Raw genomic sequence first — 18557 nt, forward strand, 5'->3', positions numbered from 1 at the left:
AGAAGTATCCCCCGGCAGTATAGTTTTGTATATTTATACATTGAAACTTGTTTTTGATGGGCTTGGCTGTAAAATACTCTGAAGTTCAATAGCATAAGATGTTAAAGGTGCAAACCTATTTTGGTGAACCACAGGTAGGATTTCCGCAAAAGACTGTACGGTTCAAGATCTTGGTCCCCTGTATCAACTGATCCCATATTTTGATTGTAGAATTCGATATATTTCGGTTTGTTATAATAGAAAACATTTCTTCCTTTAATATATCGTCCTATCGTCAAATTATGGGAAGCAATGAATGATCTCGGAATCCGACAAACACTAATAAAAGCAGTTAAAGCACTATACAAAGCAAACAAAGTAGCTATTAAATGTGGAAATAAAGCCTACAATCTATTTAAGACGACAAAAGGACTTCTACAAGGCTGTGCTACGTCCCCTACTCTGTTTAAAATATTCTTGGAAAAGACACTCAAACCATGGAGGAGAAAGTGCGAAGGAATGGGCATACCAGTAAGAGACGAATACCTATACACCTTAAGTTTTGCCGACCATCAAGTAGTCATCGCACAAGATGAAGAAGATCTCAGCTTTATGCTCAGAAAACTAGAAGAAGAATATAAAAACAACGGAATGGAAATAAACTTAGAGAAAACCGAATACCTAACAACAGAAAACAAGGATATGAGAAACCTAGAGATAGACGAGGGAAGACAAATAAATGGAACAGATAAATTCAAGTATTTAGGAACCATAATATCGAACCAGGGAACAACAGAAGAAGATTTAAACAACAGACTGAAACAAACAAGAAACTGTATAAGACAACTAAACTCAGTGTTGTGGGATAAGAACATTACGATAAAGACAAAAATCCCAAAAATATATAATACCCTGACAAGAAGTATCCTGACATATGGGTCCGAAAACTGGACAATAAACAAGAGAAATAGAGGTAGAATAAGAGCAGTAGAAATGGAGTTCCTGAGGAGAAGCTGTAGACTTACAAAAAGAGACAGAATTGAAAACGCAGAGATTAAGCGGAGAATGGGAGTGCAATCAGACATAATCGACTATATAGAGGAGAAGAGACTATCCTGGTACGGCCACGTCAGAAGAGCGGACAGAGGACGCTGGATAAACAAAATTACAGAATATAGCCCGATTGGAAGAAGAAAGAGAGGAAGACCCCGAAGGTCATTCAGAGATGAAATCGACGAGGCTATGGAGAAAAGAACCCTGCGAGATGGATACTGGAATGACAGGGAAAATTGGAGAAAACGGTTGAGTGAAGGAAGACAGTGAAAACTGTGGAAATCCTTAGTAGTAGTAGTAATATATCGTCCTCTTTCGCAAAATCTTGCAGTATGTTTACTGTTAAGCAGATACACGTCTTTCTTGTCCTTGTAGCGAACTAGAAGGAGTAAACAAAATCCTTTCAAACAAAACATGATTATTGCCTATCTAATGGATCCAATGTTAATTCTCTTGGAACGCCCCTATTTGGTCAAATAGTGCCTGTAAGGAAAGTCTTTTGTGTTAATATAAACTCGAAGCAAAAACGAACGGATGTATACCAATTATCTACAATTACTTCACGATTACTTTTCAGTAGATTTTGGCAAAGATAAACTACTATTTTCTCGGAAAAAGAAAGGTTGTTCCTGAAATGTGCAATATGTCATATATATCTTTGCCGATATGTATACTAAAATCTTAGGTGTATCCTTAAAGTTCAACGCACTGGGACATAAGGAAAATATTTTGATGCCAAGTCGACTTCTTTTGCTTTTTATGTACTGTCGAAAATGGAGTCGACCTTTATACAACAAGTTGCTCATCTATTGCGAAAACTGGTCCTGGGTCCACTAAGTTAATTGTCAATATCTCTAATAAAAGCCATAAAAATGCCTGGTCTGCTAAGTGCCCAGATTTGCGAACACTTGGTCGATTCACTGAGAAAATATAGCGCTATAAATACATACATTTCTTCTGTTGTCACTTTTGAAGTGGGACCAAAAACTTTCATGGCCGTGTGTGGATTATCATTAAAATATTTATCAGCTCTTTAATCGTTACATTCGCATAGTTTTTTAACAATACTGCTACTTACAAATGACTCAAAACAGTTTACAGTTTCCATCCAATTTTGAAAGTCAATAGCTGGGTAAAAGTTATAGTCAAAGCGAAATTCGGGTATACCTCTTGGAAACTTATCATCACACGGGACCGTAACGGCTGTCCAGCCTCTCATTTGTACCCCATCAATGACTTCTTCCTTATCCGTTAATTAATAATTGTTGTCTGAATCGCTCTCCAAGTCACTATTAGACATTTCTTAACTCATATCGCTTTTACTCTTAAAATCCGAATCCATTTTTACTAATATAAAATATAATTACGTACCTAATATGCAAGAAAAACTACACGTGCTCTCTCAGCAAACTCTAAACATGCACTAAATAAATATCTTGCTGCTGCGTTGGGTTGCCATTAGACTGAACATCGATCTTAAAGTCAATCTTGAGCTGTTTACATTATTCTGGGATTTTTTTTAAGTGACTAACCATGATATCGCCGTATTCATGTCCTACTGCGATCCAAATTAATCTACAGAGCCCTACATCACTTTTACAGATTGCATTAATATGCCCTATTTGAATATCCGTATGTGGATATCGTGGTTAAGTTCACCATACCTAAAAATATCACTGTGTGTGAAAAAGTTTCACTAATTTATGAGTCAGATCTATGAAAGTTGCCAGTAATCTATTTTGCATAGTGTCAGTCTATTTTGTACAGTTTCAGTGTATCCAGCGAACTCTATTTCTGGCTAGTGCTTTGATTTAAATCCAGGATTTTCTCATTTATTTCCATTCGTCCAGTACTGTCATTTCCCAAGTTTTTTTGATTTGCCTAATTTCCGCCTGAATTAAGGATTCCTATCTTGTGCTGTCCCGGCAATGTCATCTAGGGCCTACGGAGTGTGTGGCCCAACCGTCTCTATTTTCTTTGGCTTATGACACTAATTGGTTGGTTTGGTTCCATAAATTTTCATTCGAGATTTGATTAGGCCAAAATATACACAGAATTTTTTGTAACACTCTATTGATGAAAACATGTAATTGATGAAGGTATAATGTGCCTTCCAGCCATACAGATTGAACGAATTTAAAACGGAACATACGAAATCAATGTATTCCGGCTCAACTCCGCTCTAGGTGATTGGCCAACAAAAGGTTGTCAAATAATTATATTATAAAAATCCAATACTTCAGCGGGCTGCTGGATTCGGAACTCATTCAAGAACAAGTCAAAACTCCACCCAAATAGGTTGCCTAGAATCACTGAAAAAACTAGACTAAATAAGCAGTTATTATGCTGTCAAACCACTTATCGCTTCCTTATAGTCCAAGAGATAGAGCCGAAATTTTGAACTGATCAGTAATATGACATTTCTCTATTGGAATATATTCATTGTAACTGAGTTAAGACTTTGCCTTACAGGCGGACGCCCCTCGTGGTACAGGGGGTGGCTATACAGGAATGAAGTTGTCATTTTTTTCGGAAAAATTAACAGTCAATAATATGGCTGAAAATTTGCCCAGAGTAAGATCTTGGTATAACTAGACGAAATCCCAAAGGGCGGACGCGAGAGTGGATACATAAGGTGTGGCGGACAGGGGTGAAATTGCAATTTTTTGGGGAAAAATTAACGATAAGTAATATGTCCGTCATTTTCATGGCTCATTATTTAGCCCCTAAAAACTTTAAATCCAAAAGGGCGGATAGCTGGGTTGGTACAGAGAGCCACAAAACGGGGTCAAATGTACCACTTGCCTGCGCATTTTAGGTCTCGGTAACAATTTTCAAACTGATTTTATTATGATATTTTTATACCGATTGATTTGAAAATTTGTATGCTCACTTCTGTTACTATTCTGAGAAGCGTCAAGTAGAGTTTTCCTCAAAATTTTCCAAAAAAATTTCCGTAAATGAAAATTTTCGTAATTTTTTGAGGTAAAATCTAATTTGTAGAATCCTTTCGATTTTCTGTAAGTTATACCATGATTTGTTTTCCAAAAATATTCAAACGATTATTCCGATAAGAAAAAAAAATTTAGAAAAACTTTTCTAAAACATTTGATAAAACTCTACGTCATCGTCTGAATCTTTTATAGAATATTTTGTAGTTTTAAAATGATATTATGATAATGTTTTTTTTTTCAAACTAAAGTCATATTTACTCTACAAATCACATTTTTTTCTTAAATATAAATATTTTACGAATTAATTTTTAATTGAATAAATGTTTGATATTTAATATTTTATTAAATTAAAGTAATTTTATAATGTTAACTATTAAATATTTTTGGTATAACAAATAGTAATTTTACTTATTTTTTATTACAATAAAAAGGTTTTTAAATTTATATTGCATAAATAATGATTGTTCAGATATAAGAAAAATTTGATTTATTATTACATTAATAATCAATTACAAAATATATTATTTCTATTTATCAATAGGTAAAATTTAATTTGTAGAATTCCTTTAACATTTTACAAATAATTATTAATAAAAATTAATTTAATAATGGAATTATCAATTTTTTAAGTTTTGAAATTTACTTTGTAGATATTTTCAATATTTTTTTTTTAACTTTCAAATTGATTGAATTTTTTTTCATTAGTTAATTATAATTTTACAAATTCTGTTCGGACATTAATTTTGCATCATTATTATTTTAAAATATTAAAATAATAATGATGCGCGTTCATTTAGATCAGTAATTCTAGACGCATGCGCTAAATGTAATAAATATCAAGATGCTTTTATTCAACTTGGTGAAACTGACTTCGATTGTAATGAAGTTTTTGAAACCTTAGAAAATTTTCATTTACGGAATTTTTTTTGGAAAATTTTGAGGAAAACTCTACTTGACGCTTTTCAGAATAGTAACAGAAGTGAGCATACAAATTTTCAAATCAATCGGTATAAAAATATCATAATAAAATCAGTTTGAAAATTGTTACCGATACCTAAAATGCGCAGGCAAGTGATACATTTGACCCCGTTTTATGGCTCTCTGTACCAACCCAGCTGTCCGCCCTTTTATATTTGGAGTTTTTAGGGGCTAAATAATGAGCCATGAAAATGGCGGACATATTACTTATCGTTAATTTTTCCCCAAAAAATTGCAACCTCACCCCTGTCCGCCACCCCTTATGTATCCACTCTCGCGTCCGCCCTTTGGGATTTCGTCTAGTTATACCAAGATCTTACTCTGGGCAAATGTTCAGCCATATTATCGATCGTTAATTTTTCCGAAAAAAATGACAACTTCATCCCTGTATAGCCACCCCCTGTACCACGAGGGGCGTCCGCCTGTAAGGCAAAATCTTAACCCAGTTACAATGAATATATTCCAATAGAGAAATGTCATATTACTGATCAGTTCAAAATTTCGGCTCTATCTCTCCGACTATTAGGCAAGCTCCTCTTTCCTTTAAAGGAGACAGATAGTTGAACGATATTTTATACAATGTCTATCACCGGGTATGGATTTATTTTTGTCCAAGTTTTATATTGGTCCACTATTTCAAATGCAGTTCAAACAGACATATATTAAATTGTATGTTCCGTTTTAAATTGGTTCAATCTGTATAGTAATACAGCTTTCACATTTGTGCTAAAGATTTTTTATTTCGTTTTAGTTGAGCAAATCCTGTTTTCCGTACGTTATTATGTGAATTAATATTTGCCTTATTGATATAAATAACTGATTTTTGTTCGTTTTCTTGTATAGAAAGAAAAGTTCGTCAAACTGTTGGATCAGCTGCACAACTCGTTGCGTATAGACCTCTCGATGTACAGAAACAATTTCCCAGCATCAAGCGCCGACAAACTGAAAGACCTAAAGTCGACCGTCGATCTCTTGACCAGCATCACATTCTTCCGAATGAAGGTCCAGGAGCTGGCTTGTCCACCTAGAGCTTCGACGGTGGTAAAAGACTGCGTGAAGGCGTGTCTGCGGTCGACGTATCAGTTCCTGTTCGAGAATACTTACGAACTTTATAATAGGGAGTTTCAAGCAGATCCGAACGAACCAAAGAGAGATCCAGATGACCATGGGCCGAGGTTGGACAGCGTCGATTTTTGGCATAAGTTGATAGCGTTGATTGTGTCGGTTATAGAAGAGGACAAGAATAGCTATGGTCCTGTGCTGAATCAGTTTCCGCAAGAACTTAATATTGGACAGGTAAATTTTTATTATTTTTACAATTTACTCGATTTTTTTTTGGATCTTGTATTGATGTATACCAAATTACTGGTCGTTCTACAGCTTGTTTAAATAAATGCTCTTATATCTTTAGCGACTCATTAGCCTGCTGTATCATTTAAGCTTTTAGAAAATAAAATTACTTTGCAGCTTATAAACAAATTAAACGGCTATCAGAAATGTTACAATAATATACAGACGTAATCGGATATTAGGATGTAAAGGGCTGCATAAGAAACAATTATCTCAAGAAATAAAGAACTTGAACATCCCATTTAAATAATAAAGCTCACTAAAGTGAGGTTAGAAAACAAGGAAAGTAAGATATCCATAAAGGGATAAAAATCAGATCCATTTCTAATCAGCTACTTTTGTTTTATTTTCGATCGTATATATTTTTTACACATTTTAATTTTTTGCAGCTCTCTGCAGCTACGATGTGGAGCTTATTCGCCGTGGACATGAAGTACGCGTTAGAAGAACACGAGCAACATCGGTTGTGTAAATCGTCTGCGTACATGAATCTACATTTCAAAGTAAAGTGGTTGTACTCCAACTACGTTAAGGACGTACCCCCTTACAAGGGTGCAGTGCCTGAGTACCCGGCGTGGTTTGAACCGTTCGTGATGCAGTGGCTGAATGAAAACGACGACGTGTCACTTGAATATTTACATGGTGCCTTTAATAGAGACAAGAAAGATTGCGTAAGTTTTTTGTAGACATCTTAAGAATTATTTAACTTTATCTATTATGCTATGTCGTTTATTAAACTCAGTTTTAAAGTTATATTTACTTAAAAACTTTTTTGTAGTTCCAGAAAAGCAGTGAGCATGCGTTGTTTTCTAATTCCGTGGTTGATGTATTCACGCAACTTACGCAATGCTTCGACGTCGTTTCCAAACTGGAATGTCCAGATCCTGAAATTTGGAAGAGGTATATGAAGAGATTTGCCAAAACTATAGTGAAAGTGCTAATTGCGTATGCTGATATTGTGAAGAAAGAGTTCCCCGAACATCTAAAGGAAGAAAGGATAGTAAGTCGTTTGTTATTTAAATTATTTAGGGGAACAAACATATTATAAAAAATTAATTACAGGCATGTATACTAATGAACAATATCCAGCAACTGAGAGTGCAGTTAGAAAAAATGTTCGAGTCTATGGGCGGAGATAAACTCGAAGAAGATGCTGCGAACATCTTGAAGGAACTGCAACAAACTCTTAACGGCAGTCTGGATGAACTAGCACAACAATTTGCATGCAGGCAAGTTATTTAGTCACTATAAAATTGTCCTTGTTAAATAATTGTAGAAAAGATATGTTCTTCTTGAATTATTGTTTTGCTTTAGTTTGGAGCACCGAATAACAGTTAGCGTGAAAGAACTCGCCGATCTACTATTGGCTATAAAGGGAGGGGGTCAGCCAGGCCAACTGAATCAACCGGCTCAGAGGAACGCGGTCGCAGTCGAAGCCGACGAAGTTCTTAGGCCGTTGATGGATCTTTTGGATGGTTCTCTATCGCTGTATGCCCAGTCCTGCGAGAAAACCGTACTTAAGAGGTTGCTTAAGGAATTGTGGAAAATTGTAATGAGGATACTAGAAAAGACTGTTGTGCTACCTCCAATGACAGACAAAACGGTAAGTTCCCATTTGTTTTTTTGATCCTTCTAATTTTCTATATATATATATATTTAGGGATTCTACAGTATTCACTGCCTTCCCTCGCTCAACCGTTTCCATCTCTCTCTGTTGTTCCATTCTCCATCGTTTAGTCCTCTCTTACTCATGGCGTCGTCTACTTCGTTCCTCCAGGATTTTCGGGGTCGTCCTCTTTTCCTCCACTACTTGATCGTCTGCAAAACTTAAAGTATATAGGTATTCGTTCCGTACCGGTACTCCCATGCCTTCGCATTTTCTTTTCCATGTAGTCAAGGCTTTCTCTAAGTATATTTTGAATAGGGTTGGAGATGTGAAACAACCCTGCAGGAGCCCTTTTGTTGTGGTGAAGTCTCCTATGATTCTTGTTCCCATTTTAATGGACACTTTATTTTCTTTATACAGAGCTTTTGTAGCTTCTATGAGTTCCGTCTGTATTTCTAATTTGTAGATTGCCTCCCATAGTTCTGACCTTGGTACAGAGTCATACGCCTTTCTCAGATCCACAAATGCCAAGTGTATATCTCTATTTTTTGCTTTTTTCTTTTCCAACAGTTGTTCCAGTGTGTATATGTGGTCTATGCATGATCTTCCTGCCGTGAAGCCTGCCTGATCCTCCCCGATTTTGCCTTTTATCGCTTGCTCTATCTTTTCTCGCAGTTTCTTCCCATATAATCTTCCTATTGATGATATTACGCTTATTCCTCTGTAGTTTTCGCATCGTTTTCTATCTCCTTTCTTAAATATAGATGTCATATATGCCGCCGTCCATTCCTTTGGGAGCTGTTCTCCATTTATGGCTTTCTGAAATATCCATTGTATCATCCGGTGTAATTTTTTTGATCCGTATTTTATAAGCTCAGGTGAGATGCCTCCAGGTCCCGGTGCTTTCTTATTTTTGATTGCTTTTATGGCCGTTCTCATTTCCCTATCTGTTATCTAATTTTCTACCTAGACAAAAACAATAGAGTTAACCCGGCAACGTCGCGTTGTTGATAAAATATATATATATTTACCTATAAAATAGGATAGGGAATATTTTGCATCCCTGTCGAACTTTAGATTTTAGTTTGAAGTTTTTCGAAACCACATTATAAACTCTTACATTAGCAGTATTATTTACATATAGTTTTTGTAATAAATAGATTAGATGTTCTGACGTACCCATTTCTCTAAGTATATGCCACATTTTATCCCATTTTACGATACGTGTACAATTAATTTACACTTGTACATGATAGTTTCTTGGTGCGATTGAGAATAAAGCGTTTCTATAATGAGTAGGGCCTTGGTGATTTAGGATCTTTCCTAAACTTAAAGTTTCAATATTGTCAATTCTTGTTACAGATGATGTTCAAGAGTTTAACAGACAACGCCAAGAACCTAGCAGCGAACACAAAAATAGAAGACATGTCCAAACTCTTCAAGAACCACATGACGGGCAAGCAAGACGTCAAAAACGCTCTCAGCGGGGTGATGGACATATCCAAAGAAGTCGAGAAGAACCTGTCTCCCAAACAGTGCGCGGTGCTTGACGTGGCGTTGGACACTATCAAGCAGTACTTCCACGCTGGAGGAAACGGACTGAAAAAAGCCTTTTTGGACAAAAGTCCAGAATTACAAAGCCTTAGATATGCTTTGTCTTTGTATACGCAGACCACTGATACGCTTATCAAGACTTTTGTTACTACTCAACTCAATGAAGGTAAGTCCTTTCAAATAATTGTTAAATATCTGTTTCTCACGATACTCTCGATAAAATAATATTTGCAAAAAAAGTTTCATGAAAGTTATAATTATAATAAACCACTTTTACCCCTTTTCGTAAGGGGAACATTTCATATAACTATTCGCTTCTTATTCAAAATATTACAATAAATTTTACGATTTGTTTCCTTTTGACCTTTGAAATTTTCTCTGCCATATAAAATATTTTTTTTTTTTTTGATAATTGTCGCACATCCTTTGTTTATTGATTTTGTATATTAATCCAGTAAAATAAGGCAAAAAAGGGGGCAAACCTCGGAATAAAAGATAATAAGCTGAAAATTTACATACGTCTTTATTTTGATGGTATAAAACTTACCTCAAAAGTCTCATATAATCACGTGTCCGCGACTTAAGATATTAAAGGTCAAAGGTCACGAAAATGAGTTTTCTGCAAATATCTCGTTTCCCTTACACTTTATGACATTTAAGGTGGTAAGAAAAATTGTAGAATGGAAAATTCTCTTCAATTTTTGTCTCAAGTACTTTTATGTACCTTCAACCCTTCTTAAGATAGAGCGCAAAGAGTGGGGGACCGCTTAGTTCCCCCACTTAAGTTATATAGTTAATTATTCACTTAAAATACTATTATTATCATTAAATTTTTATTATTTATTATTTAATAAACTATATTTATAGATATTAATTATAAAATATATATTTTTTATATAATATTTATTTTATTTTTAACAAACATACAATATTAAATAAAATACTTTTCGTCCATATTACTACGAATATTATATCTCGAAATACAAATCTCTTGTACGGCGGTTGCTGTTTCTGCGAAGCTGTAGCAGATGCTCCTTTGTTATATATGACCTAACCGGTTTTTTTTAATATGACTTTCTACACACCGTGGCGAATGAGTTTGGGACTTCTATGTATATACGCACAATAGCGTAAAGTAACTGTAGCGTAACTAAAAGTAGCGCTTAACAAAGTACTACCACTTTCAGCGGTTAATAACTCTGTCAAAATTAACAATTGTAAAGTTTCCATCGATCCATTACTACTCTTCCAGAGAATAACAGCAAACAAAAAATTCCAAAATAATCTAAGAGAATATCTACAATATGAGTTAAGTCCGTATCCAACATCTTTATTTGATAATAATGGCATGAGAAAAACAACAAAATCAGCACTATATAAAAGTATGACTCCTATTGATATTGAACTGGACGAAATCACTACAACATATATTATCGATGGTGGATTTCTTTTGCACCGCGTTGTATGGAATAAAGATGATACTTTCTGTAATATTTTACATAAATACGTCAGATATTTACAAACACATTATGGCTCAAGTATCGTTGTTGTATTTGATGGTTACTCAGACTACACTAATAACATTAAAGCAATGAAATAACTAAGAAGAACTGCCGGTATTTCAAAATTTTACGAACTCCGATTTGATGAAACAATGAATGTGCCTATCAGCCAAGAACAATTTTTATCGAATACATCTAATAAAAAAATCTTTATAGACATGCTTATCGACAAATTAAAAGCTGTTAATATCACTACAAAACAAGCCAGAGATGATGCTGATGTTCTCATTGTAGAAACAGCTATTGCAGAGTCTGAACATGTAGGAAAAACTTCCGTCATTGTAGGAGAAGATATTGATTTGCTAGTTATCTTGATAGGACGAGCTCAATCACATCAACAAGAAATTTTTTTAAAAAAAATTGGTAAGGGTAATGCGGAGACAAAATTATATTCATCGAAAAGTTTTGATAAATACCCTCATTCTAAGAAACACATCTTATTTTCACACGCGTTTAGTGGATGTGATACGATTTCTGCGATTTATAGGAAAGGTAAAATATCGTTTATTAAAATCACCATCAACCACCAATCACCAATCAGTCACCTCAACTATTTCAACAAAAAAACTGCTCTGTACAAGAATTATTTGAAAATGGAGTACGTATTTTCTTAGCAGCGTATAATGCTCCAACATGAGAAGACGATATAGACTCTTTTCGATACACCCAGTTCATCAAATCAACAAGACTCAACAAACCAGTTCATTTATCAAGTTTTCCACCTTCAAGTGCAGTAGCTCGTCATCATATCAGTCGTGTCTATTATCAGACCCAATTTTGGTTGAGAAATAATTTAGAATACCAAGAATTCGGCTGGGTAATGCAAAATGAATTTCTGGAACCAATAACAACATCAGCACCAGAAGAACTGCTGAATACAATATTTTGCAATTGCAAGAAAGGTTGTGGTTCTAATTGCGGATGCAGGAAATCAGGATTGCAATGTACTTTAATTTGTGGGCAGTGTAATGGACAATTATGTCTAAACGCTTCATCAACTTCAAATGATTTCAATGAAGAAAGTGAATATGCACCTGATATTCTTGAATATTTTTATTCCGATACTTTAATAAAAGAGAATTATGATGATGAATCCGATATTGAACAGTCAGAGAAAGAAGAAGAAGAAGAAGACGATGAAGAAGAAAATTAATACAAAAATATTAACCATATATAATAAAAGAATATATTATATTATATTTGTAACTTTAATAAATCGATTATTGGATTAATAAATAAATATATAATTTAAAAAAATAATAAATATGATTTTTTCAGTATTTAATTAAATATAAAAATGATTATTGTTGAATTCTGCACTTGATCTTAATTTATCGTATATACAGCTGTTAAAAATATCATTTAAGTTCATTTGAAATATTTCATTTAATATTGTATGTTTGTTAAAAATAAAATAAATATTATATAAAAAATATATATTTTATAATTAATATCTATAAATATAGTTTATTAAATAATAAATAATAAAAATTTAATGATAATAATAGTATTTTAAGCGAATAATTAACTATATAACTTATTATTTATTGAATCATACTGGCTGACTTCGCGTTACTGTATACACAGGTAAGCGGTCCCCCACTCTTTGCGCTCTATCTTAAGAAGGGTTGAAGGTACATAAAAGTACTTCAGACAAAAATTGAAAAGAATTTTCCATTCTACAATTTTTCTTACCATCTTAAATGTCATAAAGTGTAAGGGAAACGAGATATTTGCAGAAAACTCATTTTCGTGACCTTTGACCTTTAATATCTTAAGTCGCGGACACGTGATTATATGAGACTTTTGAGGTAAGTTTTATACCATCAAAATAAAGACGTATGCAAATTTTCAGCTTATTATCTTTCATTCCGAGGTTGCATCCTTATTTTACCGGACTATATATTTACTGTAATCAACGCTAAATATTAATAGCCGGTAGCGAAGAATTTGTTGTCGTGCCAGTGTCTTCCCAAAAAAATATATTTATTATTATTGTTACATTTTACAAAAAAACTCAAACTTAAAAATGGACGCTTATTCTAAGACACGGTTCATCGTCTTCCAGTATTTCTGTTGGCAATAAGCCACAATTTTACTTTAAAATTTTATTTTGAAGTCACGATTTTTACTTTCACAAAATTTGTTTGTCAAATCCCCGTATTTAACGCTCCCTATATATGCAACATTATAATAGTCTTTGTTTCGCAAATTTTGCGTTAGTGTAAGTCGACAATTGAGTAAAGCAAAAAAATAATTTGAGGTCAAATTATTACTTATGACTTTATTAATATTTTTTTTAATGTACAAACTTGTAAAACGAAAAGTAACAAATTGCTTCAACCTTGATATCATTCCAAAAATGAAACAAAACAATATCCTTACAACTTTCATGAAACTTTTTCGATAAACCTTGTATTTAATTGGTGTTACTTCTTCATAAAGTGCCGCTAAACAATAAACAAACGATGCTGCAAAGACAAATCTCAATTCGAGACGAGTCTGAAACAGAAGCCGGACTCGAAGCTCTGGAAGAACCTCTCAAAGCTAAAAAGAGAAGGGAAAACGAAAATCAGCAAGGTAGTTGGTTGATGCAAATTTTAAAGGAATTGCTAGTTTCGATCATATTTGCCGACAAGTTTTTAGCGTATTTATCTGTCTTTGGTATTCACAAACAATATTTATTATATATTTTAATATAATTGTCTTTAACACTTCATTATTATTTGAAATTGTCGTGTTTTAAACCTTACAATATTTTTAATAAATGAATAATGTGGGGGCTTACGTAATTTGTTCAAGTATCTCTATTTCTATCAATAAGTATTATCAATATTAATAAGACCTTTTTAAGAAAGGATTCAAATTTCAATTTATATCAACGACATAAAATCCGCTTTGCCAATTAATTAAGTTACTATTTGCATGTTTGTCTATTTCGAGTTTTAAATATAACGTGTAGAATGGTTGATTTTGTACTAATGACAACAAAAAGCAATATTTTATAATATAATACTATAATAAGTAAACTTGTACAACAGAAATGACACAAATGTCCAATTTTACCTCTGTGAAATAAAAGTTCCATTCAACAGTACATTTAATAATTTACTGTTAAAAGTGCATGATGCTTTTATAGACAAATACTCCACTAAGATTGTTTGGAGTATAGTTCCTAAGTGTTCAAAGGAGTTGGAGAACAACCGTTTGTACCATGCGGTTCATATGTATGGAATAAATTCATTTTTAGCGTTATTATATACTATGTGAAAAAACCTGAAACGGGTCGATTTTTATTCTTAAAATAGACCATTTAGGGTATAAAAATATTATACTCCTTTAGCACCCCCTTTGAATTATAAATTAAAGAATCCAGGGGAAAAACCCCGTCATCGACTTTTTGGATTAATCCGGTTCGAAGTGGTTACTAAAGAATAACGAGGCGTAGAATCCGACGAAGCCCTCGACTGTGGAAAATAACCCCGTCATCTCAGCGAAAATCGGGTTGAATATAAGCAGTACTGGGGAAAAACCCCGTCATCGACAGAGCGTGCGGGGAAGAACCCCGTCATTGCAGTTTAAACATGCACATCGCAAACACGCAGCGCATGCCGGGATCATTATTAAAGTTGCATACCGGGGCCTAAATGCTAGTATTATTTCTTCCGCGCTCAGTACCGTATTGTTAACCTGTATATTGCGTTTCGTATTTTTGTGAAAATGGACAACGATGATGGAAAGTGGAGTGATAGTGGTAATGAGACGAAACCCTCAACCAGCAGGAAGCAGAAGAAAACAAGTAGAGTAACAGACGTGATGAAAGTGTTGAGAGCTGTGAGCCATGAACTCGGGCCGGATTGTTGTTGCAAGATGCTTCGCTGTTTTGAAGCAGTTCCTGAGGATCAGCTCAAAAGAATCATTCGCGAGTTCAATGCGATGGGGGATGTAAATAAACAGAATTCGTATTTAGGCGGTCTCATTAGTGTGTTGCCGGTGATGCGAAGAGGGAAAAATAAAAATCAAACTAAGTACAATACAGCTTCTTTTGCCTACAAAGTTCTTTCGCTAACAGATGATGGTGTTTCCCGTGATGTAAGAGTGTGCTTAAAAGCTTTCATGAGCATGCATAGTATCTCAGAAGACAAAGTGAGATACATTCGAAAATCTCTTGTTCAAACGGGAAAAGCACCTACAGATCAGCGCAGCAAGCACTCAAACAAACCCCATAAGCTAACAGAAGACACTAAGGAAAAATGTACTTATTTTTGAAGTCACTGAGAGGGAGAAAATCACACTATTCTCTGAAGAAAACGGAAAAATTATACCTACCTGAAGAACTCAACATTACAAAGCTGCACAAAATGTACACGGATCAGTATCCGGAAAATGGAGTATTGTATGAATCCTTTCGTGAATATTTTGAAAATGAATTCAACATCTCCTTCAGCTACCCTCACAAGGATACTTGTAGCACATGTGACTCCTTGAAGTCTGAGATTTCCATATTAGAAGCAAAAGACTCGTCCAGAACAGACCCCCAGTTGTCTGTGAAGTTGCGAAATAGGGAAATACACCTAAAGAAAAGTGAGCATTTCTATTAATTGAAGAGACTTTGCCGAAAGAAGGCAATGAAGTCAACATCTTTTGAAGGAATTGCCATGGATTTCCAAAAAAATTTACCTTGCCCAAACATAACTACTAATGACGTCTACTACAGGCGTCAAATTAACGTCATCAGTTTTAATATGCATGTACTGTCTACGAGGAGCCGAAGAAGTTTGCTCTATGCTGCATTAATTTGTATGCAACGTTTTGCCCCCCACGATGAAGGAACTTACGATATTTTTCAACTCTTGCAAAAATAAATATAAAAATAAATTTCACGGTAATAAGGTTTTTGCACAATTTGGTAACCAAAGAAGGAAAGTTGGAAAATATCAAGGTTGTTTTCCCGATTCTAGGCCACTAAACAAAAGTCACACACTGAAACTCGTGAGGACTGGAGAGATGTATTCAGGCACGCCCGCGTGAAACCGACTCCTTTCCAAGTGGTAGATTGTGGCCTGGACCTAGACATAGATTGGTTTCACTGCTACCTACGAAAACTTTGTCGAAGACTTCGAAAAAAAGAAAACAGAAAGCTCCAAAGCCAATCGTGGAACTGAAAAGATCATACGATGGGACAATCCCTATTAAAGCCGCCAAACTCAAAGATCTGCTTCACTTGGAACAATTTTTGGATAACCCTGAAGCGAGTCGTTTTTACCAAAACGACGGCGACATTTACATCGACGACCCTCCCATTGACGCTGAAAACTCAGAAGATGACCAGTGAATCCGCCAATAATCAACTTCAGTGACTTCCACAATATTTTTTGGAACCGTATTTTTCGTTCGTAAAAACCTTTTTTTTCGTAAATGTAGGGTAAATTTGTTTTAGAACCTAGTAGATAAGTACGCAGTTTACAAATAATTGTACAAAGAAAGGTTTTGTGTAGTTTGCGGATAATAAAATACGTTTTTGCATTCTTCAAAATATTTCATTCTCTACATTGTTTGGTTTAGGGTATAAAATATCATTGAATAGCTTGAAAAATGGTTATCCGGGAAACTTATTTTGAATCTGCATAGTTATTGGTTTAAAAATAAACTTTTGTATTTTTTAAATCGTTTTTGAAGGTTCTTTAAAGTTGGTCAACTTCCAAATTTATTTTCCTCAAAATCAGCTTTGCATCAATGACGGAGTTTTTCCCCTGGACTCTTCAATTGCCATCTCTTTACAACTGCTATTTAACTTCTTATATGGCACTTTGGAGTTTAGTTAATAGTAAATAATAAAAACAAATCTAAAGCGTCAACACCGCAATTGTCAAACAAGTGTTACCAATTTATGGCATAATGTCACCTTCGTTCGACAGTAGTTAAAGTGTAATCCGGACAAGTGTGCTTCATAAAAACGCTTTATAGTCCACTTAAATAAATTAAATGAAACAAGTTATCATGTATTTTGTTTAAAATAGCATTAATAGAAATATTCCATTATTATTTCTACGCGTATTAAATAAACTATGTCTAGTAGCTGTAATTCCAGTGTACTTGACTAACAGCACTATTTTGTGTTGATATTATGTGACGCTACTTACTAAGACCCGGATGACATGCATCTGGATTTATACTGTACCAACTGCATGTAAATTGGATCTTTACTGTCTACTGATGAGTTCCAAGTATAATAATGACCTTGAGTAGTTAAAACAGTGGATTTATCACACAAAGCTTCTGTTATATGTCGAATTCTATAAAACAAGCAATGCATTGTCACGCAAAACTCATTCACATATGAAACAAATTAGAGTGTTTTTTTATTTGTTACATACTCCACCAAATTAGGAGCAAACTGTCTACATTATCCACTAATAAACTATACAATTCATAATTTTCAACTACACGTGCAAAACAGAACACATTTTTGTGAATATCAAAGACAGACTTGTTACGAAGATGCAAAAGGTTACTTGCTGCTACCGAATTTCTTTTCAGCGAGCCCAGAAATTTGTTGTTTTTGTTAATACCGACAGTTACAAAAACAAAATTGCTGGTTAGCTTCTTAAAACATGAGGTTATAGATTAGTTCAAGCTGTAGATCATAGTTTTTAGAGTTCATTTACTTATACTAGTTTTTAAAATGTTTTTTTAGCAAGTGTGATTGAGGTGGCAAATATTTATATTTCGGAAATTGAGTTATTGTTTGAAAATAGTTTTTCCTATATATTTACTACAAAAAAAACGTTATATATACTTACATTATTCAATAAGTTCCAGATTTTGCATATAGGTGGCGCCAAAATAGAAAATGACAAGTTAAAATAATATATCTACCTACAAAATATAGTTAATTTTCGTTTATTCATGGAGTTAATTGGCGCGGTTGTCGCGGATAAGCAAAATCGCGGATAAGCCATGAAGAAGTCAAATAAAAGCAAAAAATAAAAATTCAGTTTTACCTAAAGCTTTAATTAATATTTTTCAATGTATACTTACATTTTTACAGTTTTTAAAAGTAGTCTCTCACTTATTTCTACTTCTTTGATTGGAAACTGTGGTTCTTAGTTCTACATTGCAATTACTCCATCAGTTTTTCAGAGAGTAGCGCGTGGTTCTGGTCATCTAGGTATTCTAGAAGTTCATTTACGTGACACAAGGCCCTTAATGTGTCACTCGTCCCTTCTTTTTAGGGTTTTTTTCTTCTTAATCACTTTGCTGTTCATTTTCTCTTTGGCATTTTCTGATGCTTAAATCCCAGGTAAGGAGTGTCGCATTCTAACCACTGTTGCAAATTTCGTTCATTTTTTTGTTTTGGTGGTTTTTACAAACCACTGTCAACTTCAGTTTATAACTTGGGTATCGTGACTGCTAGACATAATTGTAATCTGTTCTTTATTGCATACAGCGAGCACATTATGCGAAAGATACTAGACGGATGGAAAGGTGGAATATCAGTAGGAGGTCAAAAAATCAGTA

At 34.2% G+C, this 18557-nt stretch overlaps 1 protein-coding gene across 1 annotated transcript in view; it reads left to right on the forward strand.

The window, feature by feature from the left end:
* unc-13 overlaps window positions 1–18557 on the forward strand; it is a 347574-nt gene that overhangs the window by 302209 nt on the left and 26808 nt on the right. Inside the window, exons 13-18 of the mRNA XM_072534612.1 lie at window positions 5808–6260; window positions 6704–6985; window positions 7093–7314; window positions 7377–7543; window positions 7629–7917; window positions 9283–9640. Coding sequence (XP_072390713.1) covers window positions 5808–6260; window positions 6704–6985; window positions 7093–7314; window positions 7377–7543; window positions 7629–7917; window positions 9283–9640 — 1771 coding nt within the window. The remainder of the gene's footprint in view (window positions 1–5807; window positions 6261–6703; window positions 6986–7092; window positions 7315–7376; window positions 7544–7628; window positions 7918–9282; window positions 9641–18557) is intronic.

Source organism: Diabrotica undecimpunctata, chromosome 6, assembly GCF_040954645.1.
Source record: "Diabrotica undecimpunctata isolate CICGRU chromosome 6, icDiaUnde3, whole genome shotgun sequence".
In the NCBI taxonomy this organism is placed as follows: domain Eukaryota; kingdom Metazoa; phylum Arthropoda; class Insecta; order Coleoptera; family Chrysomelidae; genus Diabrotica; species Diabrotica undecimpunctata.